Consider the following 26,271-nt stretch of genomic DNA (forward strand, 5'->3'; position numbering starts at 1 on the left):
CCAGGACTTGTATTACAGTTTTATATTGCTGCATTCTTGTGGGAATTTTTTATTTTTATTTTTTTTGGTTTTTTGTTTTGGATTTGTTTTTTTCAGAGACAGGGTTTCTCTGTATAGTCCTGGCTGTCCTGGAACTCACTCTGTAGACCAGGCTGGCCTGGAACTCAGAAATCTGCCTGCCTCTGCCTCCCAGAGTGCTGGGATTACAGTTGTGTGCCACCACCACCCGGCTTGTGGGAATTTTATCATTGTAGATCTTTGATGTTTAGACAAGGACGTTTTTAATGTTCTCTGCTTCCAGTGGTAGTTTTGTTAGCCATGAAAACAGATTTAGGTAAATGTGCTGAATGCTTTCTGTTCATCTTCCCAATGAAGCTGTGCAGATACCCACATTTCACTGAGTTAAGTAGGTCAGTGTTGGCTGTGGCTACCTTCTACTTATGTAAAGGGCAGCTCGCCCTCTTGTGTCTTGGCTTCTAAACCTTTTAGAAGCTATAAATAGGTTGACCCCAGAAAATTTCTCATTCCTTAGTGGGATTGTGAACAGAATATCAAAGGGCCCATAGGTCCTCAGAAGTATATCTATGCAACCCTGGTTGAGACCTGACCTGGGTTGCATAGATGCAGACCTACTACTCTGCTGCTGGTAGACTAATGGAAGGTTCTAGTGTTTCAGTGTTTGATGGAAGATGAGGTCATTCTGTTCTGACTCTTCCCATAGTATGTCCTAGTCTTGTTAATCTGTGTTAGAGAATTTTCTTTTCTCTCTCTCTTTTTTTTTTCTTGAAACCTAGGATTTAAGAGCTATCATTTTTCTGAGATTGTAGTGTCTCTAAAATTATGATTTAAGTATTCTGTTGTCTGAACGTTTCAGTCTGGGATCTTGTTGTGAACTGGCATTTAGGAGAATCCCTTATGTATTGAGAAATCTATTCACTTTAAAAGAGGAAAGTTCTTCACTGTATACATACTTAGCAGTATAGACTCTTTATACTAATACCCATGGCCATTGTTATTTGATATGGAATGTCCCTAGGATATATATATGTGTACACATATATATAGTCTTAAACTGCTCAGCTTAGATTTCTGTGATTTGTCATGGTCATGTACGGACGTATCAATATTATACACGTATTGTGAAGTTGCGTGAAATAATTTAGCAAACCTAGGTTAGGTCCAATGTATTACTAAGATTTAGAGATTTTAATTGCACAGTTAAATAAGGTTCTGTCATTACTGTGTAATTGAACTTAACCTCTTTCTACTCTTTTCCCCCACAACAGAGTCAACTTCACAGTTTGTCATTGCTAGGGGATTTTAATTAGGATACTACAGCATCTTAATTAGGGATGAGGCTACCCTTTAGAGTTGAAATTAATTGGATTCTCTCTAGGTTTGTTTGGTGTTTGTTCCCCCTCCCCTTTTTTCTTTTGCTAGAAAATTAGTTACTCCAAAGAATAATTTACATTCTCGAGTTATCCAAAGAAGCAGGTTTCTCCAAGATCTCTCTACATGTTAACAATGAATGACTAGTTTGAGCTTCATCTACATACAGGACTGGAGACAGCTGCTAAGCAGACTTGCTACCAAGATTCATAATGAGAAAGTATTTTATGAGGATAATTCAAGTTTGTAAATAAGTCTATATAAATCAAGGTAAATTTTGAATTTTCAAAATCTTCAGTGCATTCATTACCTGTAACCAGGTTAAGCTTGAATTAAGTTAGGTGTTCATTATTACAGAGGGATCTTAGTGACACCTTTTGGGCTAGTTTCTCTCTCTTTTTTTTTTTTTTAATTTTTTTTTTTCCTGTGCATGTGTACTCACATGCACCCACGGAGGCTGGAAAAGGGTGTTGGATCCCTTGGGACTGGAGTTGAAGGCAGTCAGCTGCCCAATGTGGAGAATAGCAAGTGCTCTTAGCCAGTGAGCTGTTGCTCAGGCCCTCTTCTGTGGATAATTATAAGAACATAGGAGATCACGGGTAACTTCTTTAGTGATTTTTTTTTTAAGTGTATTTTCAAGGTAAGCTTCAGTACCAGAATACTTAAAAGTAATTGAAGAATGATCTTATTGTGGGTCATGTCTAAGATAAAAGAGTGATTTGGCAGAGAAGTTTTTGAGGGCTTTTACCATTTCCCTTTAAATATAAAACAATCTCAGAGTTTCATGGCCATTGCTGATACCTTTGCAAAAGGCTCTTATTGGGACAGAGTGTTTATTTTGTATCTTTTGAATAAGTGCATGTTTACTTCTTGATACTTGACATTTAATTCCTTAAAAGTTTTGTTACATAAAGATACACATGCCTTTAATCCCAGCACTCAAGAGGCAAAGGCAGGCTGATCTTTGAGTTCAAGGACAGCCTGGTCTACATAGTGAGTTCAGGGACAGTCAGAGCTACATAGTAAGAAAAAAGTTTTATTATATTTTAATTGTGTGTGTCTGCATATCATGGTGCATGGGTGGAGAGTATAACAGAAGTCAATTCTTTCCTTTTATCTGGGAGTCAAAATTCAGCATCAAACCAAGGGCTTTATGCACTGAGCCATCTTTAGGTCCCACCCTGCATGCTTTTTAATAAAGCATTGCTGACTATCCTCAGAGTTGCTGAATACAGTTTTGTCCAGTATGGGTCTTTAGTGACACCTAGTGGGTGGTAAGTGCTTAGTGCTTAGCATGAATTTCATGGTTGACTTGGGCATGCTGTGTTTCCCAAGCCCTTTTACTTTTTTCATTGGGATTGGTGGTTGTGGAGAATGAAAAGGATTTAAATTTGTGCTGCTGGATGGCAGAACATGAAAATGCTGCTTTTCTCACACCAACGGAATTATTAGGGCTAAAGCAGAACATATTTAACCCCACCGTACTCCCACCTAACCCCTTTAAAATCAAGAAAAACGGAAGGGAAGAAGATAAGTGACTGCTGCGAAGTAAGATACAGGACAAGCCTGAGCTCGAGCTTCTGCTGCCTCAGATCTTGGGCGGTGGGGGGAGAGGTAGGTTTGAGACCTTGGTCCAGGTGGAGCAGACATTAGAGGATATATAAAGACATTTTTATTTAGTAACTGGTCCTTAAGAGAGCGCTGTAGACAAATTGAGCCGTGTTTTGCTGTTAAAACCGAACTTGGCTAAGGCATGTAGGAAGGCAAGAAGCTTCAGGAGGTTGTAGAAGAGTTGCTTACATGGAAGGAGAGGGGGTGGGCTGGTTAGGTGAGGCTGTTACAACTAAGGTTATGTCCCTGCTCTAGCAGCCTAGAAAGCTGACTCGGGTAAGGCTATATTTTTGGAAAGGAAAAAACTGATGTTAGAAAAAAAAAATTCTCACTTGGAGGCTTGTGGCACATTGTTTGTTTAATCCAGATTGGATACATCAGGTACAGCAGTGGCACAGGACTCAATACTGTAAATGATATACATGTTATAACATTTGCACTACAGTTTCAAAAGAAGACAAACTTAAGAGCTTTTTTCTCTACAGAAAGTTTTCACATTTGTCTTTCTGCAGTTTATACAGTGTATTTCTTTGCCATTGTGATATTGATAAGCAAAGCTCAATAATTATACGAAAATAGAAAAGAACACACTTGATGTTTTCCACAGGAACATTAATGGGAGCGCATGACCTCTAAGGAAAACATTGGAATGTCTGGTTATCAAAAATATACCATCCCTCCCACCTCCCTGGTTTGTAAAATAGTCCATTGGTCCAAGGAGTCCCCTAGGACTTGGGTCTGTGCCCTCCACTGGCTAATGTGTCATCAGCCAGCATAGTTTAAATAACCTGCTAAGATAAATGTCATTCCAACATTTGATGAGAAAACGTAGAATATCCTGAATAAAAAACAAGACCCACAAGGAACCCCTTTAAAAAGCCATTTCATTTTTCAAAGCCACTTTCCCTTGGTTCTAATGCTTTTCATGATGCTGTTTGGGCTCCAAGTGTCATGGGTCGTGACAATGTTTTTCCTTTATCCCATCATTTTAAAGCTTTGCAAGTAATGAGACTTCATTAGGAAATCAGAGGAAAAATAAAAGTTTCTCCTGTTCCTCTTATGGTGGTTATCATGCTAGCTAGCATGAAAGGGCAACTATTACTTCAAATGAACAGTATTGGGATCCTTCTGCCTTACTTAGTTACCTAGTAATTGAAGAGAGGGAGCCTGAATCACTAGAATCCATTAACAATTTCAAATCTAATGCTAGCTCAACTTCAGTCACTACTGCTATTTTTAAAAAGACAAGGAAAATGATCTAGGCATATAATGCTCCCAGGTACTTTCCCTACCTGCTTTCTGACAAGAAAATGACATGATCCTGAACTGCAGAGAAATCAAGACAACTGTATAAAGTCCTCAGCAGTTCGGTATGTGGCTTCTGTCAACCAGGGATCATTTCCCACTTCCTTAACATCTGATCAAATTATGTGGTCATAAACTAATAATGTTCGACTGTTGAGACTATCTACTGGTCTTTTGAAAGAGGTTCTGTACAGTTAGTCCTGAGCTTGAGACTAGTTAGGAAAAATGGGTATGAGGAATAATCAGGAGGTCCTGCTACGTCAGGAATGCTTCCTTCCCCTAATCAACACTCTTGAAATCCAGCTTTTAAAAATATGAGCAAGCCTTCAAGCCAGGGAGCAGGATATAGCTGACACTCCCAGGACACACTGAGTCCTGGATCAAATCATAATTCTGCCATTCACTTGGTATGAAACCTTGAGCGAGGCATCCTGCCTCTGTTCCCATTCCTTCCCTCTGAGCCAAAAATTTACTAAGGTTACTACGTCCACAGACGGTAGTGAGAAGCCACAGTATGCTTTGAAACGTCATTGTCCAAGCCTCCTCTTCATTGAGAAAATCAAACATTTGCCTGAAAAATCTTGGGCATTCCCTTGTTCATCTACATCTTACAGAACTGATCACCCACAGTTGGTTCTACACTAGAAACGGTGGCTTCAACGTTTATGATTTGTATTAGTACAGTCAGATGATTTCCAAGAGCTATATCAAGTTATGTTGACATTTACACATGAGTGTCTCCTTATGACATGGCATCTTTGATGGTTCTTCTCCAACATAGTAACTCTGTGAGGCAAAAGGTATGATGAAAAATCCCAAAACCAAACCAAACCAAAACCAAAAATACCAAAACCACATTAGACTAGTAGCCAAGAGTCTTGTGCTCCGGTTCCTATTCTATCCATAAATGACTACATTGCCTTGAGGAAGTCAAGTTCTCTGGACCTCAGCTTTCTATACTGTAAAATGAATTAATCTTTAATCTTCTCTGGTGTACTCAATGTATTTTCCAAGTTATTTCCACTTATTATTTGAGTGTAGTCTTAGTCTTTATTTTTTTTTTTTTTTTGTCTTTTTGATACCTTCTCCTCCAGTGCTAAATAAGGATGAATGGAGTGGTGGAGTGGGCATTTACTGATACCCTAACATGGTTTGTACACCACGAGTCATCGTACCAGAGAGCTATTGGTCTCTAGAAGAATCTAATATCCTGGTTGTTCACTCTAGCCGATGAATCCGATTTACTAAGGCAACCCAGCACACGTTTGCCTTATGCTTCCCAATGAATACCCTGTAGCAGATCTGGCCGTGAGCTGTTTTCTTGTGTTGGTGTCTTTGAGCACAGGTGAGTTGGGTTCCAAGACCCAAATGGGGGAATGAAAATGCAGACAGTCTAATGATTATTTTTAGGAACTGGCATGATATGGACATTGGAAATGAAATAGAAACAACACAAGCATTCAGTTCACTGAAGTCAATAAAAATGGAATTTGTGGGGGAACAGTTTTTAGAATGTATTTCTTTTCATGAGAACCATAATACGTTGTGTTGGCGCACTGTCCAAGTGCCATGGAGATCCTCTGTTGAAGCAGTCATTATTTTAACTCTCTAATGACTTGTTCTGAAATAGAATGGTGGTTTGTATGAGAATTCAAGTGTTTCTTTTAAACTCTTATTTTTATTCCACTCAGTTCTTAGGACTTATCATGTACCTAGACATTCCTTTGTTTCATGATCCATTCTTTCCAAAGGAAGATTCTTTTCTACTTCTTGGACTACCTAATAAAATTGGGTCTAGCTTAGCTCTACTCCTTGGCCAATAAAATATATGTATGAAGCTACTAGATTGGAAGAACCACTCCATTCCTATGATGAGGAATCCTGAGGCCAGATCTAGGAGAAAGGGCTGTCAGGGGCCACTGAAAATGAAGATAAGGAGACAACCATGGCAGGAAAGGCCCTTTTTTCCCCACCCTTCTAGCCACTCTCTGGTACCACCTCAAAACATCTGGGCTCCTCTGCTTACACTGGTGCTGGAACCAGGAGGTCATGGCTAGTTCAAACTCATCTGGGTGGTTGTAGTGGGCAGAGAGATTTTGACATGCAAATGAACAGCTTATCTTTATTTTAAACAGAGCTGTAGACTGGATAAATTCCTAAGCCGCTCATGCGCCTCAGATTCCAGGCTTCAGAAACTGCAGTGGAGTATTTGGGGTTGAGAAGGGCAGGAAAAGGCTTGTCACTAACCCTGAGGCTCACTTGCTCAGCTGTTAAGTGGTGAAAATGATTAGGAAGATTCCAGAAACACTGTTCCCAGACCCACTACTGTGCAAATAACAAACTCCGAATTTTCAAGAAGTAATCTCCACTTCCTCATTTTCATGGAGGTCATCAGCAGAGCCACCCATCAGCTATCTTCAGGGATGAAGGCTGAAGACGACTCAGACCTCACGGCATCTTTCAGCCCAGACAATGATCATCTAGAGTCTCTTGCTTGCTTGCTTGCTTTAAAACATCCTCATGAGGTACACAGGCTTAACCTTCAGAGCTTCTGTGTAGGACCTGACTTGGGTGGTAAGCCAGGGTCTCCCCATCCTCCTCCCTTGAAGATGTTCTTGGAGCCTCTTGGCAGAGCTCCACATGGGCTTCATGGTGGGTCCTAAGGGAAGACACATAGCAAGGAGTCCCAGAGCCGTGGCAGCTCCCTGGGGCTTCTGTCTTCACTGGGGCGTAGCGGAAACAACTGCTTTCTGAGGTTGCTGATTTCATTCTCAAGACCCAGTGTGGTAAATGTGAACACCACCCCCACCCAAACTGCAAAGATAAGTGGTTCCAATCAAAATGGAAGCACCTCTGTTCACGATATAGACTTACCTCACCCTTAAACTCAGCCCGCTTGGCTTCCTTTCTTTTCTGTATTTGCATTCACTCGGCCTGACTCCAGGCACAAGTCTGCAGTACTTGGCAGTGACAGAGAAGGATTTACTGTCCATGGTGAGACAGATGGTTGGACACAGAAACAGCCAAGGTGAAGCAGATAGGTACAGAGACAAAGAAGACAGACCAACGGAGCAGAAGGTTTGCTGTGTGGTTGCTTGACAGTTGTGTGCAGGTCAGTTGGGCAGTGAGGGCCTTGCTAAGGGAACCTCACTCATCCAGGGAATGGGGAGAGGACTCAGCAGTAACTGACTTTGAGTCTAAAAGCTTTTGCTATAAAAGAAGAAAAATAAAAACCAACCTCACAAAATGCATTGTTTTGGTTTAAAGGTGTTGGGTCCGTGGAGAAAAACATTTCACAAAAATCCATTGGTGATTTTGTTTTCCACCTTTTCCCATGAATAAATATTATCCATTAAGATCCTTGAAAAAGGTGCTTAAATACACAGTGTTATATTTTCTTCCTGTTTGCATGTGATGACTCGGCCTCTGGGCTGCTCTTGGTCTTGTGTTTTCCTCACTTGGGGTCTCCAGAAACAACTGTTATTTGGTCTGAGGTACCCCCAACAGGCCCTGTCCAGGCAAGCAGGCTGTACCCCCTAATGGCCAATCCCTTACCCACCCCCTCCCTTCCTCTGGCCCCAGTAAGATGCAATGTTACAGGGCTGTGTCCACACCAGCAGCAGGATCCTTGGGTACCCTTTGCTGCTTCCTTTCCCTTCCAGGCACAAGTCTCAGTGCTAGGGGTGCAACGGGGCAGCCAGAAATAGTGGGAGGGAGTGGTCCCAGTGGCTACCCACAACATGCCAGCCCCTTTACTCTCCACTACCCCCTCAGGCCCTCTGTCCAGTGATTTTACAAGGCAGAGACCTTGACAACGTTGCTGGTTATGGAAGGAATGTTCGTGTTGGGGCCTGGGCTGGCAGGGGGTGGCCGACTTTCTCCCTCTGGGGTTAGAGCTGGGGGAGTGGGGATGCTGATGATGGCTGTGGTAATCTGGGATGTTTTGCAGTTTGGTCTCAGTCCGTCGTCTGCTTTCAAATTAAGGCTGGAGCGACTAGGATAGAAAAGAATGAGTTGAAGATGCTTCCTGCTTGTGGGCACCCCAATTCTCCCTCAGCTCCCACCATTATTATTGCTCTATGGAACTCAATAGCCCTTGATCTCCCTTTAATAATCAGCTTATAACTGCCATCCTATTATTAACTACTATTAACAATTACTAAATCATGCAGACAGTACTTATTCCTAGCCCAGTGGCCTTATCACTTGTGATGTTACGACATTTGCTTTTCCTGAATTCTCTCCAATTTATTTGGAAGTAATGGAGAATGGCTTAATATAAACAGAGATGAGAAGGAAAGTCAGTTTGTGATTCACGGTCAGCTTGGGATCAGCCTTATATGTCACACAGCTGAGAAAAGTATTCTTAGGAAACTGATCATAGTCCATCGTTTCAATTTTTTAATTCTTTTTGAGTTTCCCCTCCCCCTACTACTTAAACCCCCTTTTGACCTACTACAGTATCATCCAATAGCCTATGAAGACCCTTGGATTAACTTCAATGCATGAGAGAAAAAGTAGGGGAGGAAAGCCAGGGGCTCCATGCAGTAGATCAGGAGAGGCACTGGGGGATCCCTGAGGTTCTAATGCTGAGGTGGTTTAATTTCTGGGAAGGGAATGGCGCAAGCCTTGGGAGTGGCAGGGGTGGAAGGCACCCACCTGGTGGTGAGGGACGGCTGCTCACTGCCCTGGATGTGGATTGTGCTGAGCTCTTGCATGCTGCGCAGGCGGGTGGCTGGCAGGTTAGAGTTGGGCAGGTGTGTGGTCTTCTTGCTCCGACGGGAGCAGCAGGTGGTGGTGAGGCCCGAGTGGCTGGACAGAGAAGGACTTCTGGTGGATGGGTAGTTCTGCATTGAGCTCTCCATGCAGTTCTGTTCAAACATCTGCTCATCAATAAACTCGTGGTTCTGTGGGAGGAAGGAGAGAAAGTGACAAAGAAGAAAGGAGGCAGGGCAGAGTCCCAGTCTCTGTCTGGCTGCCTGTCTGCTTGGGGCCTTCCATCAACGATGCCCAGATGCCTGCATTACAGATAAGTGTTTGGGAGGGGTTCATTTTCACAGGTGTCAATGTTAAAAGAATCAAATTGACCTCCCTGGCCATTAGATTGGACCAGGAGACAGTTGTTAAATCATTATGTTTCATACACTATAGCTTTGAGTAGAAGGGGCTCAGAGAGAACTAGTGACATCAATCAGCAGAGCTGGAATCAGTAAGCTCTGAAGCCACTGAATATAAATCTTCTGGTTCATCTTTATATTCTGACGACTCTTACTGGTATGACATAAGTTTGTAAACGTTTCGGACCATTCATAGAATTGGAGGAACATTGTTCTTAAATGCAAAGGGGTCAAATTACTAGGGATGAGATTTCTTTTATTTTTTTGCTTTTCTTCTGGTTAAAGTGTGTGCATCCTTAACTACCCGGTGGTACAGAATTCCCTAGGTCAAGTGTAAGCATGGGAAAGAATGTTAACAGTGTTGACTGTAGGCCATGAGTGTGGCTTGTAGCTAAACCTGGGACAATTTGAAAATGGCTGCTTGACTAAGGTGATTAAAACTCTGTGGCATTGGCAGTGAGCTAAGGCTGTCAGAATGAGGAGAAGGAGAAGTGTAAGAACAGAGATCAGATAAAAGAGTCCCCTGGCAGCCAATACCAGGAGTTCACAGGAAACTTGGGAGGCAGCATAGAGCTATATAGCACTTGGGCATTCCAGAGGAAATGGACCTTGAAGCTAGATCTCACTGTACCCTCAGCCCCTGGGGAGGTCAAAGGAAAGAATGGGAAAGGAAATTGGGTAGTTTGGGTGCAAAACCACTAGGAGACTGAGCTGGTACTGGGTGTGACAGCAGAGAGAGCATAAGCCCAGGAAGAATCGTTGCACATGCAGAAAACCAGGCTAGGGGTAAGCAGAGTAGATCCACAGACTCAAGATTCAGAGAGAAGAACAAATGAATTTATAAAGTTATACCTTGATGGTGGAGGTTCGTACAGATAACAGGGGATCATCCACAAGATAGGATAACCCCTACAGGACAACATGCCAACAGAAGATAGAAACACCATTGATTGTACATTCCAGCATTCCAGTTTTGACATTCAGTTTCTCAATCCCAGCATTCCACCCTCCGAGTTCAACATTCCAACCCTCCCTTGTTCCCAGCATTCTGCTTTTCTTGACCCAACATTTTACCCCTTGGTTCCGATAGGAGCCTGCTTAATCCAACCCAACATTCACTCTTTCCATACCAACATTCTTTTCTTCCTATCCCAACATTCCTCCCTGGGTCCCACATTCCTTCCCTAGAATCTGGCATTCCAATATCCCATCCCTGCAATCAATCCAGCATTCTCTCAGATCCAGCATACCACCCCTCCAACCCCAGCATTCCATCTCTGAAATCCCCAATGCCAACATTCCAGTCCCTCACACCCCAGGTTTTCACCAGCGTCCTTTTAATGTGTGCATTCCACCCAGCACATGCAACTTGGAATGGGCAGTGGGGGCTGGGCCTAGCCCATTGGCAATCTCAGCTTCCTTGGGAGAACTTCTAGACATGCATAGATGGTTTTTGACCATGGATGCTAGAGCCTGGGTTTGCAGAGCACTTTCCCATTGGGAAGATCTCACTGTCACCCATGGTACCCATTTTTGGCTCTGAGTAAGAGGCAACTAGCATCCGGGAGGCCAGGTTATAGGCTACTAGGAATTAAGAAGTTCCTTTCCAGAGTGTGCAGAGCCCAGACTCTAGACTCCAGGGAACTTCTGAAAAGTAAGATGCTCATTCTGTTCTGAGTTCTTCCACCCAACTGTTCCCAGCACCTTTTGCCAAGGGTTCAGGGTTGGCCCTACTGCCCTTCCTTTCAGGCTGTCAATAAGGCACAAGCATCATTCCCATTCCAGCTGTGGCACCCTAAGCCATGATCCCCTTTAGCAATTGGCCTTTCACAATCCAAACTCCCTACAAAACTGCAAAGTTACTAAGCCGGACTGGGACTGATAAATTTTTGGCTAAAGAATATATATACTGCTTCCTTCATTAATGTAGGCACAAAAGGATTGCATCAACCCAGCTACAGGGGTGGGACAAAAATCTACCCATGTGTACATTCAGCTTGAGTCTTTTAGGATGATGTCCATCAGAGCTAAGAAATGAAAAACAAAACTCTTAAGTCTTCAGTAATCAAGACACATGCTGGTGTTGCAGGGGAATGGGAAGGCTATGGGAGTGGCTTCTTCTCTAGAACTGTAGGACACAGCTGATCTGCCACTCTGGTGACCCTGCCCCACCCTTAGGATCATCATCCTGGGGGCTGAGAGACTATGGTTTTGGATTGGAAGGGGACAGATTAACTATCTGGCATAGTATGATAATGTGTACAGTCTTGGGAGGTCAGGGATGAGGCAGGAGGGGGCAGTAGGCTAGAACTCACAGTGGTCTTTTCTAAGCAGTGTAGCAGGTGGTGGTGCTGGCTCTCGATGAGTGAGGTGCTCTTGCCCACGTGCTCCTCTTCTGGGGTGCCCTAGTGAGAGAAACAAAGACCTAGTACAAAGCTGATGTCTTCTCCTCTTTCCAGCCTCTCCATTTCTTCATAGAAGATAGAAGAGCATGGGGAAAAATCTTGATAAGACATATTAGGGCTTATCACCATAAAACATAGTGGCCTTGGGCTGGGGGCCCTTGTCAACAGTGGGTTTATGGGCAGCAGTGATATTTTATGGGACAGGCATGTTGGTGGGAACATTTGGAAACATGTCTCCGTCAGAGTCTGAAGGGAAGCTGGGGAGTGCTGGTGCATTTGGATGAGAAAACAAACCTATTTCTATTTTATCTCCTCTACCAGGTCGTCTGGGCACTCACCGCCAGCTCCAGCGCTTCATTGAGGAGTCCATTACGTTTGCTGTTCAGGTAGGCATTGGAGCTTCCTGTTTTGGCCACACGGATCCTGGCAAGGCGGGCCTTCTGTGGTTGGCAGACAATAAGAGAGACCGTAAGATACAAGAAGAGCAAGCCTGGCAGAGCCTGTGAGAGCAGCTGCCCCCTGAGCTCCTCCAGCATTGTCTGATAAGGGAAAATGAGCTCCCGTGTCCCAGTCTTATGCATCTCTCTATATAGACGCGAGAATGGATCTGAGACCTGTGTCACACACACTTTTGCAATTGTCACAAACATTCAGCCTGGGTAGAGACTTGGTGGAAGGAATATCATGGTTTCAAGTTCTTTCTCCCGAAGCTTTCATGACCTTTTCCACTCAGTATCTCACAATGGCTCATGCCATTCAATTATCTCCTATTCCTAAGGAGACTGAGGGGACCCTGGAGGACAGTGCGTGCTGGCTTGTCCTGATTCTCTCCTGGATTCCACTGTGGTTGGTTCCCCACATGCTGTAGCTTCTATGAACAAAGGGAAGAGAGCAGAGGTACCGGTGACACCTCCTAACTGCCGTGCCTGTTTCCTCCAAGCTCTGACCACTAAGGCAGCATACCTGCTTGTCTTGCTACTGTTTCTCTCCTGTGGTAGAGCATAGGCTCTCCAAGGGCAGATGGTTGGCCTTCTTTCTTACCAGGAGGCTCTTGATCTTTTTAAAGTTAAGAAATGTGTTTATAGGTGCATGATTGACTTTGGAAGGTATTAGTAGATGTATTAATGGATGTGTCAATATACACTATGCTGTGCACAGAAGTGGGAAGGATATACTATACATAGAGGTGGCTTGGTGTGTATGCACAGAAAAGGAGCACTTTCCAGTATATCTTTTTGGGTTTACCTCCCACAACTGAAACCCTCCCTGGGAAAGTCCTCAGCAGACAACCAACCCCCTTTGGCTTAAAGTATATAGCTTGGGCTCTGTAGATCTAGAACCAGCTCTAAGCTAGCACTGTTAAGATGAAGACAAGTCCGTGGGATTCATAGTCCTAATCTGGAGTGGAAATCCTCTCCCTGCCTCTGGGGACAGTGACACATTTAATTTGGACCTGGACTCTGAAAGAAGGAGCCTGGAAATTTGTGGCATTTTTCATTTCCTATTATCCAATCCCAGCTGTCCTGCCTGGGTTGGTTCACATGCTAAGAGGAGGCCATAGGCTAGAACTTATGTGTTGAAGGTATTCCTATAAATCCAAGGATGGCTGCTCCTCTACATGGAGAGAATGAAGAGGAAGACATGCAAAAGAAAGGCTAGCGAGCTGCTCCTGTCACTTCCTATCTCCAAGAACAAATCATTCATTCATTCATTCATTCATTCATTCATTCATTCATTTATCCATTCATTCCGTGTCTAGGATAAGTATGCCCAGAGACCCTGCTGCCTCCTTCCCATGGTAGATGTTTATAGTCAAGCAAGTTCCTCATAGTTATGGAGTTGGCTGCTGTCACTTTGGGGGATGGCTAGGTACTGAGGGCTGCATATGGAAATCCAATTGTGTAAAGCTCATTATAGCCTTATATAATCTGATTGCCACTTACAGCCAGGACTTTCTCATATGTAGGCTCTGTCTTTATTACTTTCCAGAGATGAAAGGCTCTCCTGTCCTCCTCTGTGGCACTTCTTTTAATCTTATCTCACCCTGGATTCTATTAAAGTAGAAGATTGTCACATCAAACACAGCATATCATTTAATCATTCCCAAGCGGAACACAGAGGTTTGGGGCATGTTCGCAGAACAGTATTTTTCTGTGTAAAACTTGGTGGTGCTCTCTGCTTGGTTTTGAGTTCCCGAGGGTCAGAGTCTTGGGCTTGAGCACATTCTTTTATTGCCAGCATCCAGTGTAGGTTTGGCACTGAGCAGGAGCTCAAGCAAAGCTTGTGGTAGCCAAAGAAGGAAGAGCAGCACAGTTGGCTGGAAGTCTATGCTTATAAAGCTATCGTAAACAGGCCCAGTCTTTGTGTGAATTGGTCAGCTTCCCCGCTCCTCCACGACTATAGGGACACTATGTAAGATACGAGAATGTAGAGACCTACACTGGCTATTTCAGAGGCCAAACAATGAACAGTGAGTTGATTTAAAAAAAAAAAAATGGAGTGCGTGAGGGGGAGCCGCTCAGCCCAGGTAAGGGAATGGACCAGAAAGGCTTCAGCGTGTGTCTTCTAACTAGGAAGCCAGCACCGCATCTCTCTCACAGCATCTTTCTCCTTCCTCTCCCCGTTTACCTCCTTTCTGGTATGTTCCTAACCTTCAAGACTAAAGCCCAGGAAGCTGAATCTTCAAAGGGTACAAATGGAACTTTGGGGTTGGAGGAGAGAGATCCGATACAACACCGTCAGCCTGGACACAGCCAGGCAGCATTAGTGATCAAGATCATCCAGTGACCCCTGAGGAACCTGTCATAACTCAGACCTCCTAGCTTGTAGCTGGCAGGGACAGCCTGCACACGAGTCTTTGTGTATCTTGCCCGAGTCTTGCCCTGAGAGGGGCAGAAGGAAGACAATGGAGAAATGGAAACACGGGCAGTTGTACACGTAGACATTTATCAGAGAGACATTAAGACATGTTGATATAAACACGAACACACGAATGCTCAAGGCTCTTATTCTGCAATCCATTGCTAATCTACATGTTCTTCAATAGACAACTGCCCAGTGGAACACTACTGATGCAGAAAATTGGAAGGACTTTTTTGGTGAATGGCCTTTCAATTAAAAAAAAAATTTTTTTTGAGACAGAATCTTATTGAGTTACCCAGGCTAGCTTTGGATGATGTAGCCCAGGTTGGCCTTGAGCTTACAATTCTCCCATTTCTGTTTTCTGTGTATCTGGAATTACAGGTCTGCATCACTAGAGCTGGAATAAGGGATTAGTAATATAATTTGAATTAGTCTCTTGGAATTAAATGGATGAAAAAGACCAACTCCTAAAGATTATGAGTACATATATGCAACTTTTTTTTGAAATGAAAGCATTTTATAGGTGGAGATCAGCCAAACAGTTCCCAGGAGTAAAGGAAGAGTAGAAGTATAACAGCAGTGAGGTTATAAAAGCCACAGGGTTCTCATGGTCATGCTGCTTCTGGGTCTGCATGAACCTGCATGGGTAGGGAAACTGAAACACACAACAACAACAACGCCATCTTCAATTTTATCAGAAAATGTTTGTAATTCCTCTTTCAATTAATTTAGTAATGTTTTTTCTAATGTCTACCATTTTATCTGCATTATTTTTCATGATAATCTTCAATTTTAGCATGTTTTTCTATATATTTCTATTTTATCAGAAATATTTTCTATGTAAATCTCTAATTTTATCACAAAATGTTTTTAATTCCACCTTCAATTAATTCAGAAGGGATTTTATGTATGCCATTTTCCATGAAATAGTCAATTTTAACATGTTTTTCTATATATTTCTTGAATTTTATCAGAAATATTTTCCATGTAAATCTTCAATTTTACCTGAAAATGTTTATAATTCCACTTTCAATCAACTTAGAATTATTTTTATGCTTACCATTTTATCTGTATAATTTTCCATGATAATCTTCAATTTTAACATGTTTTTCTATATATTTCTTTAATTTTATCAGAAATATTTTCCATGTAAATCTTCGATTTTATCAGAAAATGTTTATACTTCCACTTTTAATCAACTTTGAAATACTTTTATGCCTACCATTATATCTATATAAAATTTTCCATGATAATCTTCAATTGCAACATGTTTTTCTACATTTTTATCAGAAATATTTTCCATGTAAATCTTCAATTCTATCATAAAATGTTTCTACTTCCTTTTTCAATTAATTTAGTAATGTTTTTAATGTCTACCATTTTACTCTTTAATCTCCCATGAAAATTGTCAATTTTAACGTGTTTTTCTATATATCTCTTCTATTTTATCAGAAATATTTTCTATGTAAATCTTTAATTTTATCATAAAATGTTTCTACTTCCTTTTCCAATAAAAGAACATGCTTTTCAAAAAAACAAAACAAAACAAAACAAAACAACAACAACACAAACCAAAAAAACCTCTGAGGCAACCTGAAGAAGATGGGTGAGAGAGGTTGCTTCATGTCATCTGTGTACTGTATACTTTTATAAAATATTACTGTTAGACAAAACTGCCAAAGTAAAAGGTCTGTTTTTACAACTGTATGTGAATCTATAATTATTCCAATAAAATGTTTCTTGAAAATCAAAGGTTAGGGTACTGGGGGTGTAGTTAAAAGATAGAGCATTTGCCTACCATGAACAAGGCCCTGGGTTTAATCCCCAGTACAACAAAAGAAAAAATGTAAGCAAAACTGAAACAATCTCCCCTGAAACCAAAGAATGTGGATAGAGCGAGGGCAGGCGTAAGCTTCTCCAGGCCCTATGCCAAGTGCCTTTGCTGGGTGATGTTGGCTTATCTCTAGTTCTCTTGGAATGGAACTGATAGTTCCTGTGAGTGGATGTGGCACACTAGTTTCATTTCATTTCCTTCCTTCCTTCCTTCCTTCCTTCCTTCCTTCCTTCCTTCCTTCCTTCCTTCCTTCCTTCCTTCCTTCCTTCCTCTTTCTCTCTCTCTCTCTCTCTCTCTCTCTCTCTCTCTCTTCTTTCTTTCTTTCTTTCTTTCTTTCTTTCTTTCTTTCTTTCTTTCTTTCTTTCTTTCTTTCTTTCTTTCTTTCTTTCTTTCTTTCTTTCTTTCTTTCTTTCTTTCTTTTCTTTCTTAAGACAAAGTTTCATTGTATAGCCCTGGCTGTCCTGGAACTCACTCTGTAGACCAGGCTGGCCTCAAACTCAGAAATCTGCCTGTCTCTGCTTCCCAAGTGCTGGGATTAAAAGCATGTGCCACCACCACTGTCCGGCTGACTCACTAATTTCTTCTGGAGTCTTTCTCCACCAGGCACCCTGGCTGGAGCTTACTTTATTGTCCTTGCATCTTCCAGAAGCATGGTCAGGCTAAGGACTATCTTAGCTTCCCGAACCCCCTCCCTGTCTGTCTTTCCACTTTCACTAAGTCCCCTGAGCCAGCCTTGCCTTGGCTCACCATGACAGACTGAGCGCCAGGAGCAGACAGTATTGTTTTTCCCTCTCACAGGAAGTCCAAGGTGAAGGAGACAGAGCTACACAACCTTGAGGAGAAACAGTATCCAGGCTAGGTGAAAACATGTAAATATTTACTTATTTCAAAGGACAGAGAAAGGGCTTGGGGAGGGCTCCTCTTGAGTAGTTTAGAGGGAGGAAAAAGCCAGAGTTGGCCCTTCTGGATTTTTAATCACACACCGTAAGTTTTATACAGTCTGCGGGGAACATTCAATGTTATATATTTTTTTGCAGATGAGCTTTGAGAAGTAGGAATGGTGTGGGCAGGGAGGGCTACAGAGCACAGCTACCTCATGAGGAGCTCTTGCCACTGAGCCTGGCATGTCTGAGGACCCTACCAGCTCTGCAGAAAGACCTGCGTCTCTGCTTGCCGGGGGTTAGGGCAGCATGTGCAACAGGAGTCCCTGGCCCTGCGGTTTAGATATGAGAGCCAGGCTTCTTTTCCCCTTTATTTAGAACTGTGTGATGAATTTAGACATTGTCCACATTTATCAGCTTCCCTGAGCAGGGAAAGACGAGACTTCCATTTCACCAGTATCTGGGAGTGAGGAGACCTTGACCTTGGGTGAAGAGATAGAAGGTAGATGCTACAGGGGACAGAGAACCTTAGAAGAAAGAACTTATGGTTGGCAAAATTACAGACCAGGCATGGGTACAGGGTGACAGGAAGGTAAGGAGGAGGTGACACGATGACATGTCAGAGGTCATTTTAAGGATGTGCAGCAGGCTTAGCATGTGCTTATATGATTCGTAGTGTATTTTGCTATTTGTTTTCTAAGTAAGAGTTAGCCTAAACTTGTAGCTTTTTATAACTTTGTTATAGCCAGTATACACAAGTCAGTTCTGAGGGTCTAGATTCTTTTGCTACACAGGAATTACTCCTGTCAATGGGAGCAAATGATCTAGCTGTTAGGCCTGTCACACGGAAGGTGCTTACTTAAATGTCTGTAGAAGTGAAGGGATGGAAGAAAGAATAAGATACAGAGAGCAAAATCCTTGTCTCTAAGCTCATCTTCCAACAAGATGCCCTTCTGTCCTTTCTACACAGAGACTGACCTCTGTGAACACAAAGACACAGGTCATGACCTCCAGAGCCTTAGACAATAAGGGCACCATTTTCACTCCAGATCAAAAGGGAAGTAGACACCTCCCTTAAGATATCCCTTGTCTTCTAGTCTTTCCCAACTTTGATTGAACTTAGAATCACCCAGGAGACTGGTGAGGCACACTCTGGGAGTCTCTATGTTGTCTAGAGAGAGTCCCTGACTGTGGATGGTGCCATCATGTGGGCTGTGGGCTCAGATGAAAACAATAAAAAAGACAAAAAAGACGGCTGAGCATTGGCGTTTCTCTCCTCTCTGCCACAGACATCTGTGTCGCCATGATGTCTGAGGGCCGAGCAGACAGACTGATCCTTCTGAAACTGTGAGCCAGATAGTTATTCTTCTTTTAATTATTTATGATGGGCATTTGCCACAGCAAGGCAAATAATGCAGGACCCTTGTAAAAGTATTGGCAGGAAGCATGTCTGGAGGATGCCTTGGAATTGTGATGTGACCTTGCTGTCCCAGAGAGGAGCCTGAAGGCCATAAGAGAAAGGGGTTTCTGAGCACAGCAGCCCGTAGGCATCTTGCTTGTATGGGCAGGCAATGGTAGTTCACTTACCTGTCTTCTAAGTACAGACTTGGCAGAACCCAGAATTTTGCCCAGGTCTGACGCTGACTCTCCAGCCACCAACTGAGTTCCGCAACTTGGCATGGCACCCTGGTGCTTACTAACATTTGATGTTCCACTTGACCTAGAACTCAGTGGCCACAGTCTCTTCTCCTCTCACAGTGTTCTTTTTTTTTTCTCTCTCTCTTTTCTGCACATTTATTTTTGTCACTTGGTTTTGTATAGGTCCTCAATGGGATATTAAAATGATATTTTGTTTCCTGGTAAGCTTTTGGGAGGGACGAGGAGGAGCCATGAGCTTCTGGGTGGCCATGGCTGGGGTAGAGACGGAGCTATGTGTCAGTTCAAGAGATCACTTTCAACGAGGACAATCAGGTTCCGTGCCAATCACTGAAGGCTTGTCGCATTCTATAGCAGCAGACTGGAGCTAACCAAGGACATTGGTGGGTAGGAGGATATGACATAGCCTCATCTTTCCAAGCGAGAGGAAGTCTATGCAGGAATCCTCCAAAGAATCTAGGGCTGGCAAGGCTGCCTAAGCACCTCCCCCACCCCTACCCCCCCCATCCCCCCCACCCCCACTTCCTACTCCCAACCCTGTTTCTAAGGCTTACCTTTTGTGCCCGCCGTTTATCTGCTCTCTGGTTCTGGTGGTAGATCCTGCTAAAGTTGGAGACTATCACAGGGACTGGCAGAGCGATGACTAGGACACCACTCAGGGAACAGATGGAGCCAAATATCTTCCCTGCGATTGTCTTAGGCACCATGTCTCCATATCTGTGGGCACAAGAGAGAGGATGTAAGTAAGAGGCCATGTGGGAAACAAGCAGGGCGGGGCGTCTCAGCCTCACTCGCTTGTTCACACACTCATTCATTCATTCGTTAGTGTGCCACTGTAGGTACTATACACAGGAGTCAGGGCTACAGTCCCAAAGTAAGCAAAAGAAGCAACCCCCTTATGTTCATGGAGCTGACCTTCTAGAGGGAAGGCCACATGGGAGTAAATGATCACATTAAAAAGCTCTGTGGGAAAAAGGTAACCAGACCCAGAAGACAGTCATTACGTGTTCTCACTCCTATGTGGATTTTAGCACCAAGACTTAGACTTGTGGTTAATTTGGAGTAGCTGTAGAATGCAGAAACCCAGAAAGGGACCATTGGGGGTCCCTTAAGGGAGGGTGGATAGTAGAACAGGGGTGATAGGAAGGAGAAAGGAGAATAACAGGGAAGAGAGGCTTAAGAGGGGTGAGGGATAGGAGGGAGGGCAAGGAGGGGTGGGAAAGGATGAGTAACTCCAAGGATGTTTGAGAAAGCTATAAAGTAACCTATGATTTTATAACCATGTATATCATAATTACACACATATACTTATATACACACATATATATATATGAATCCCTATGTAGAATAACTATACATATATATATTTGTATATATATATAGATATATATCATATATCATACAAGAGTTTAAACAATTTATTTATTTTATGTATATGAGTATGCTCTCGATGTCTTCAGACACACCAGAAGAGGGCATCAGATCCTATTATGGATGGTTGTGAGCCACCATGTGAGTGCTGGGAATTGAACTCAGGACCTCAGTGCTCTTAGCCACTGAGCCATCTCTCCAGCCCACTAAAGAGTTCAGTTGCAGTTATTCTGCACAGGAATTAATGTTCCTTCCAGAAACTATAGGTTGCCAATTAAAAAGCCCAGTGTTTGGGGTCGGATTCTTCCCCTTGAAGTCAAAGGTGTCCTGGAGAACCCCAAAACAGTACAGGCTATTACCACTGCTCTTGGTTGGCACCAGAACTTGGTAAGTCTGTTACTAAAGACAGCACACACACTGATCATGGCATGGAGAAATCAATCAAGTTGGTACTGACCAGAAAGCGTCCTCCCTGCTGGCCAGTTTTCATAGCATTAGAAAATGCTATGTAGGCTTTTGGGGTTGGGGGAGGTCAACAGTCTTACCCAGCTGTGAACCCTGTAAACTGCAATCACGGCAAGATACGCCATGGATGACCAAGCAGAACGGATGCTATGCGGCAACCCAGAGCTCCTGGTCCCTAAATGAGGAGCTATGAACGTTTGATGGCTTTTAGCATGGAGGAACAGTCAGCTTTCTTTGAAGCTATGGAAAGTCAAACACAATCCAGGGGTGGCTCCGCATCCAGAGGTACGTGGGCAGCAGAAACTGGAGGTGATGCCGGAGGCATTTCTTTGTGAGTAGATGGTTGTTGATGCAGAAACATACAACTCTTCAAGTTCAGAGAATATGTGACTGGGCCATGCTCTGCCACAGACAAGGCACTTATATCTGTGTCCTTAGGCTCAGGGACCATCATGGATGAGGGGACCAAAAGATTATAAGATCTGAGGTTGGGGGAAGACTGAATCTCAAGGGTCTTCTGGCCATGTCAGAATGACAGCACTCATGAACTCATACGGAAGGCCTCACTGAGATAAGATGTGAAGTGTAACTTCCAGCCTCGTAAAACACGTGGGCCTGGGTGGATCAGGCAGAAGGATCGGGAAGCAGAGAGGCCCCAGGTAATACAAATAGTTCTTTCAAGAAATTATCAAGGGGTCAGCAGGGCTGCAGACAGAGACGAGGGGACAGTACACGGGTGGCTGAGGAGGTAGGCAGGACACCGAATTCAGCATCCAGGATGTGGGTGAGGGGTTGGGATCTGAGCCCAGGCACACCAGGAGCCACAGGTGGGCTTGAGACAGAAGAGCAACCGAGCTCTCAAGTATAATGAAGAAAAAGAAAAAGAAACTCAGCTTCTATTCATGTGAAGATTTATAACTTACAAAGTTCTTAGGGGTTTACCTCCCATGAGCCCAGGAGTCCTCGGAACTTCAAATTCTTTACCCTGTTACACATACGATGTAACTGAGGTCTGGGTTCTTCATAGTTGGCTGTTACCTCGCTGAGATGGAGCCTCTTCTTCCTGTCATCTCCTTTCTACCGACCGTACTGTCTCAGAGATGCTCATGGTCTTTGACACTCAACTGCTTTAACCACCTTGGAATAATCTTGGACTCCTGTCAGTTTGGAACTCTCTTGAGTGCTTCGCACGTGCGCTGCTGCCCCTGGGACCAGTGTGGCCTGACCCTTGCTCAGCCCCAGGCAGGCTGGCCTGAGCCTCCTTTCTGCGATCAATAAGACACTCTCCACAGCAGTTACGTTTAGCCTCCTCTTAACTGAGATAGTTTAAAGGCCTTATGAAGGAAAGAACTATGATGACTCCCTTGGCCGAAGCTGTGAGCTGTCTGTGTCTGTAGCAGAAACCACCTTAGCGGGTCTGAGGAAGGTTTGCTGCTAAAATGTAAAGGCAGTGATGCCGAGGGGATCTGCGTGTCCTGGCCTTCCACGGAGGATGTGGAAGGAGACAGGTTAGCCATGGTGGAAGCCTGCGGTTCTCACCTGAAAACTAGAAGACTGTGAATGGGGCAGGGTGGGCAAATGTTGGTGAATGAATGAATGAATGAATGAATAACTTCATATAAGCCTCTCAAAACCTTACAAAGTAGCTCGGAGAACTGTTTTCCTCCCCTTTCATTCTCACTGAACAGAGCCCTGGCTTCTGGCTTAAGCTATCTCGGACACACACTGCCATTAAGACCTGCTCCCATCCTTCTGTGACCACATCTACCTCTTCAGCCTGGACACTCAGGAAATGGGGGGAAGGGTGAGAACTTTTTTTTTTTTTTTTTAATACTAAGACGATCTGGGCTGAGAGACCCTTCTAGGCCACCATTAAATCGCTGTGATCTTGGAGGGATTTTACTTTGGACCTCAAGTTGCTTTATAAAAAGAAAATAACAAGGTCAACCAGTGTTAGGATCTCACTTGATGTATGTAGCCAATGAGCATTAAACACATCTGCTTTTCTGCAGGCATTCTGGAAACCATGATTTCTGTCGGTAGGGAGCTCTAAAGATAGTTAATTGTTTCAAATCCACGCAATCCCAGTGATGGTGACAAGCAGTTTCCATGCAGTAGATCACATTAGTTGAGCTTTTCAGATGACATGACAGACTGAAGGGTGCCTATGGCTCCCCAATCATGGCGGCGGAAGCTAAAGAGGGCAGGCCAGAGGCCAGAGTCAGGAAGGCTGCATTGGAGGTAGGCTGGCTGTGGCCAGTGAGAATCCTGAGCAAAACACGGTGGTTGCTTTAGACGTGTGAAGAAATAATGGGAGGGGAGCTATAGTCACTGCTGGACAGATGGTCTGAGGGAGCAGATGATGGAGGAATCAGAACGATTCCACTCTGCCGAGAGGAATGCATCTCATACAGAGAAGACTGGGACCTATGCCCATCGGAAGGGTTTGGAGCGTGGAGTCTGGAAGGAAGAGTGGGCATGCACCTAGCTGGACTCAGTGGATTCCCTCAGAGATGTACACAGCCCTACCTGGAGACAGGAGGGAACACTGGCGGGGCTGAAGAACCACTTCCTGAGATCGCTGATCACAGCACAGCAGAGGAACACTAAGAGGCTAGAAGCTTAAGATGGCTTTGTTGGTATTTTGAACTTGAGAAACCACAAACCAACAGGCTTGGCATCCGTCACTTCTGCCTTCAGATTGCTGGCAGAATTCAAAGGCAGATTATTAAGTGGACAGCTTGTGAACTCTTGGAAAATAAGCTGTATTTGGTTGGTTATGCACGCATCTTGCCAACTTAACCTTATTTCTTGTTTTGAGAGTGAGGTTAATGGGCTGGCAGAGCAGAAGATGGCTGGAGGCCCATCTCATCGTGACTTTGCAAGATGCCTTTCTGCCCTAGTTCTTTATATCCTTGACAAGCTAGGGGAAGTGGTATGGATGCAGAAGAGATCAGGAGAGGCTGGGTGACCATCTCTAGTCTGGCACTTCTTCAAGATAACCAACAGTGCTCATATGCCAACAGAGGAAGTGCAGAGCCCTGTTAGGAGGGTCTCCTTTAGTGAAGGCATACACATTAATGAAATAAAGAAGGGATCTAAAGTTAGGCCTTCAGTTGTATGTTCCAGAATTTTCCAGCAACTTGTATAAAGCCAGAGGGAGGCAGCATGGCTTACTGATTGGGAGAAGAGCTGGAATCAGTCCTGGGTTTACACCCTGGGCCAGTATGACTCAGTAACTAGTCAAATGATCCTGGACAACTTAACCCGAGCCTCAGAACTGTCATAACCATTGAAAAAAAATTAGTTCCATTTTGGTAATTGTAAACTGTCTATTGTGTGGTAGACTTGTTTTGCTGTTCATAGTCTACTGTGTGCCACTCACTCAATATAACGTGACCTCTGTCTAGGAAAGCTGCAAGTCACGCTGACTGCTCTCTTCTAGTTACCTCTGGTCATATCAAATTCAAAGTAAGGCTGGGTCCTCCCTAGGCTAGGTCAATGGGTTACATTTATTTCTGACCACTTTATTGAGATGTCGACAACACACTAAAGTTCTGCTATGTAAGCTACAATGTCATCAACTTTTATCATAGATGTCTAGTTGTGATTTCTACTACTCCATGGTAATTGTTTCTTTCTACCATGAATCAAATTCAGGGCTACACATTCTAAGGAAAGTGCACTACTACCAAGTTACACTTGAAGCTTCTATTGAGAATATTTTCTTCTCTCTCTTTCTCTATCTCTCCCTCCCTCTCTCCTTTCTTTATTTCTGTTCTCTGTCTCTCTCTGTCTCTGTCTCTGTCTCTCTCTCTCTCTCTGTGTGTGTGTGTGTGTGTGTATGTGTGTGTACCTGTTGGAGAATGAATCCAGGGCTTGCTGCATGCTAAACAAATGTCCCACCATTGAGCTATATCCCTACCCATGGGACATCTTCATATCCCAGCAAAACCACACATTAGAAGTCTGAGACCACCCACAGGCCACTGATGCTGTCTGTGTAGACTCCCCTACTTCGGATATTTTTCTCATGAACCACAGAACTCGTGGTCTTTGTGTCTGGTTTGTTTTTACTCAGCATGTTCAAGAGTCAGCTCCTTCTTATGGCTCCACAATATTCACTTGTGAGGTTAGGTCACCTTCTGTTAACCAAGTCACCAGCTGACAAGCATCAGGATTGTTTCCACGGTTTACCAGTTTTGCAGGGTGCTTCTTCATAACAAGTGAATAGTCGTGCATTAGCTTTTAAATGGCTGTGTTCTCATGAGCTAGGGTTGCATGGTAATGTTTAACAGTGCGAGGTATTGCCAGGCTGTTTTGAACAGAATAGCATTTATAATTCCATCAGTGATGTCTATGGGGCTTGATGTGCCCTTATCTAAGGTTACACTTGTTAGCGTCTCTTTGTGATGAAGGCTTCTGCGGTGAGTGTAAAGTGGGAACTCAGTGCCTTCTGATTTGCATTTTTTCTGATGGCTGGTGGTGCTGGCACCTCCCTACCTTTTCTGGATTGTGCCTTGCAGTACACATCACATTAGCATGTCATCATGTGCTATCTAATAAGCTTGTTGAATGCGTTCTCAGGGAGTGAGGAAACCCTCTCTTGTCCTCTACAAAATTCTGTCCTGAAGCAGGTTGCTCCCTCCTAACTCTGTAATAAGGAGAAAGAAAATCAACAAAATGCCTAAGAGCGTTAAAACATTTTATCTTTGCGAACAGCTAGATCAATTATTTCTCACCACGGTTGTTATTGTTTATACCATACCATAAAATGCATACAGTGGGAATGGGAAGCCAGAAATCCAACCATGGAGGAGATGGAAAGGTCTTTCTGCTCAGGACTCTATCAATCAGGAACTGCAGCTGACTGCCTCAGTTTCCCCCGCCCGTCTCTGCTGCATGAGTGTAAGCACCCAATGTGATGATGTAATTTCTCTGTTTTTTTTTTTTTTTTTTTGTTGTTGTTGTTGTTGTTGTTGTTCTTTTACTTGGAAGCTCCACCTCACCTGTGTGCTCTGCCTGGGACTCTCTCAATCAAGAACTCTAGCTGGCTGCCTCAACAAGGCCTCCCCGGTCAGTTTCTGCCGGATGTTTGTAAGCCCTGGGTTTGATGCTTCTACCTGTTGTTTGCTTTCCCAGCCCGGCTGATCCAGCCATCTCTGCATCTCTGCGACGCTCCAGCCTACCTGTTCTTGCTATTTACTCCTTCTCCTTTTGCTTGCTCTACACCCAGTAAACTCACTCATTGAAAACCAGAAGCATTTGTAGGCCATTCCAGGACCCATGCAGCATATACCTCGGGGACCAGGTCAGTCTCCTTCAAAGAACGCGAAGCTCCGAAACGCCAGTCTGTGGTGCTGTTGGCAGCTACG

At 43.7% G+C, this 26,271-nt stretch overlaps 1 protein-coding gene across 1 annotated transcript in view; it reads right to left on the reverse strand.

The window, feature by feature from the left end:
* Positions 1 to 7,871: 7,871 nt before the first annotated feature.
* Positions 7,872 to 26,271, reverse strand: part of Kcnd3 (potassium voltage-gated channel subfamily D member 3) — a 208,691-nt gene continuing 190,291 nt past the window's right edge. The window contains exons 2-7 of the mRNA XM_052179558.1: positions 19,615 to 19,777; positions 12,166 to 12,267; positions 11,738 to 11,827; positions 10,275 to 10,331; positions 8,965 to 9,212; positions 7,872 to 8,299 (exon numbers count right to left, since the gene is read on the reverse strand). Of these exons, the coding sequence (XP_052035518.1) occupies positions 8,098 to 8,299; positions 8,965 to 9,212; positions 10,275 to 10,331; positions 11,738 to 11,827; positions 12,166 to 12,267; positions 19,615 to 19,777 (862 nt within the window). The 3' untranslated portion in view covers positions 7,872 to 8,097. The remainder of the gene's footprint in view (positions 8,300 to 8,964; positions 9,213 to 10,274; positions 10,332 to 11,737; positions 11,828 to 12,165; positions 12,268 to 19,614; positions 19,778 to 26,271) is intronic.

This window comes from Apodemus sylvaticus, chromosome 4 (assembly GCF_947179515.1).
Source record: "Apodemus sylvaticus chromosome 4, mApoSyl1.1, whole genome shotgun sequence".
Taxonomy (NCBI): Eukaryota; Metazoa; Chordata; class Mammalia; order Rodentia; family Muridae; genus Apodemus; species Apodemus sylvaticus.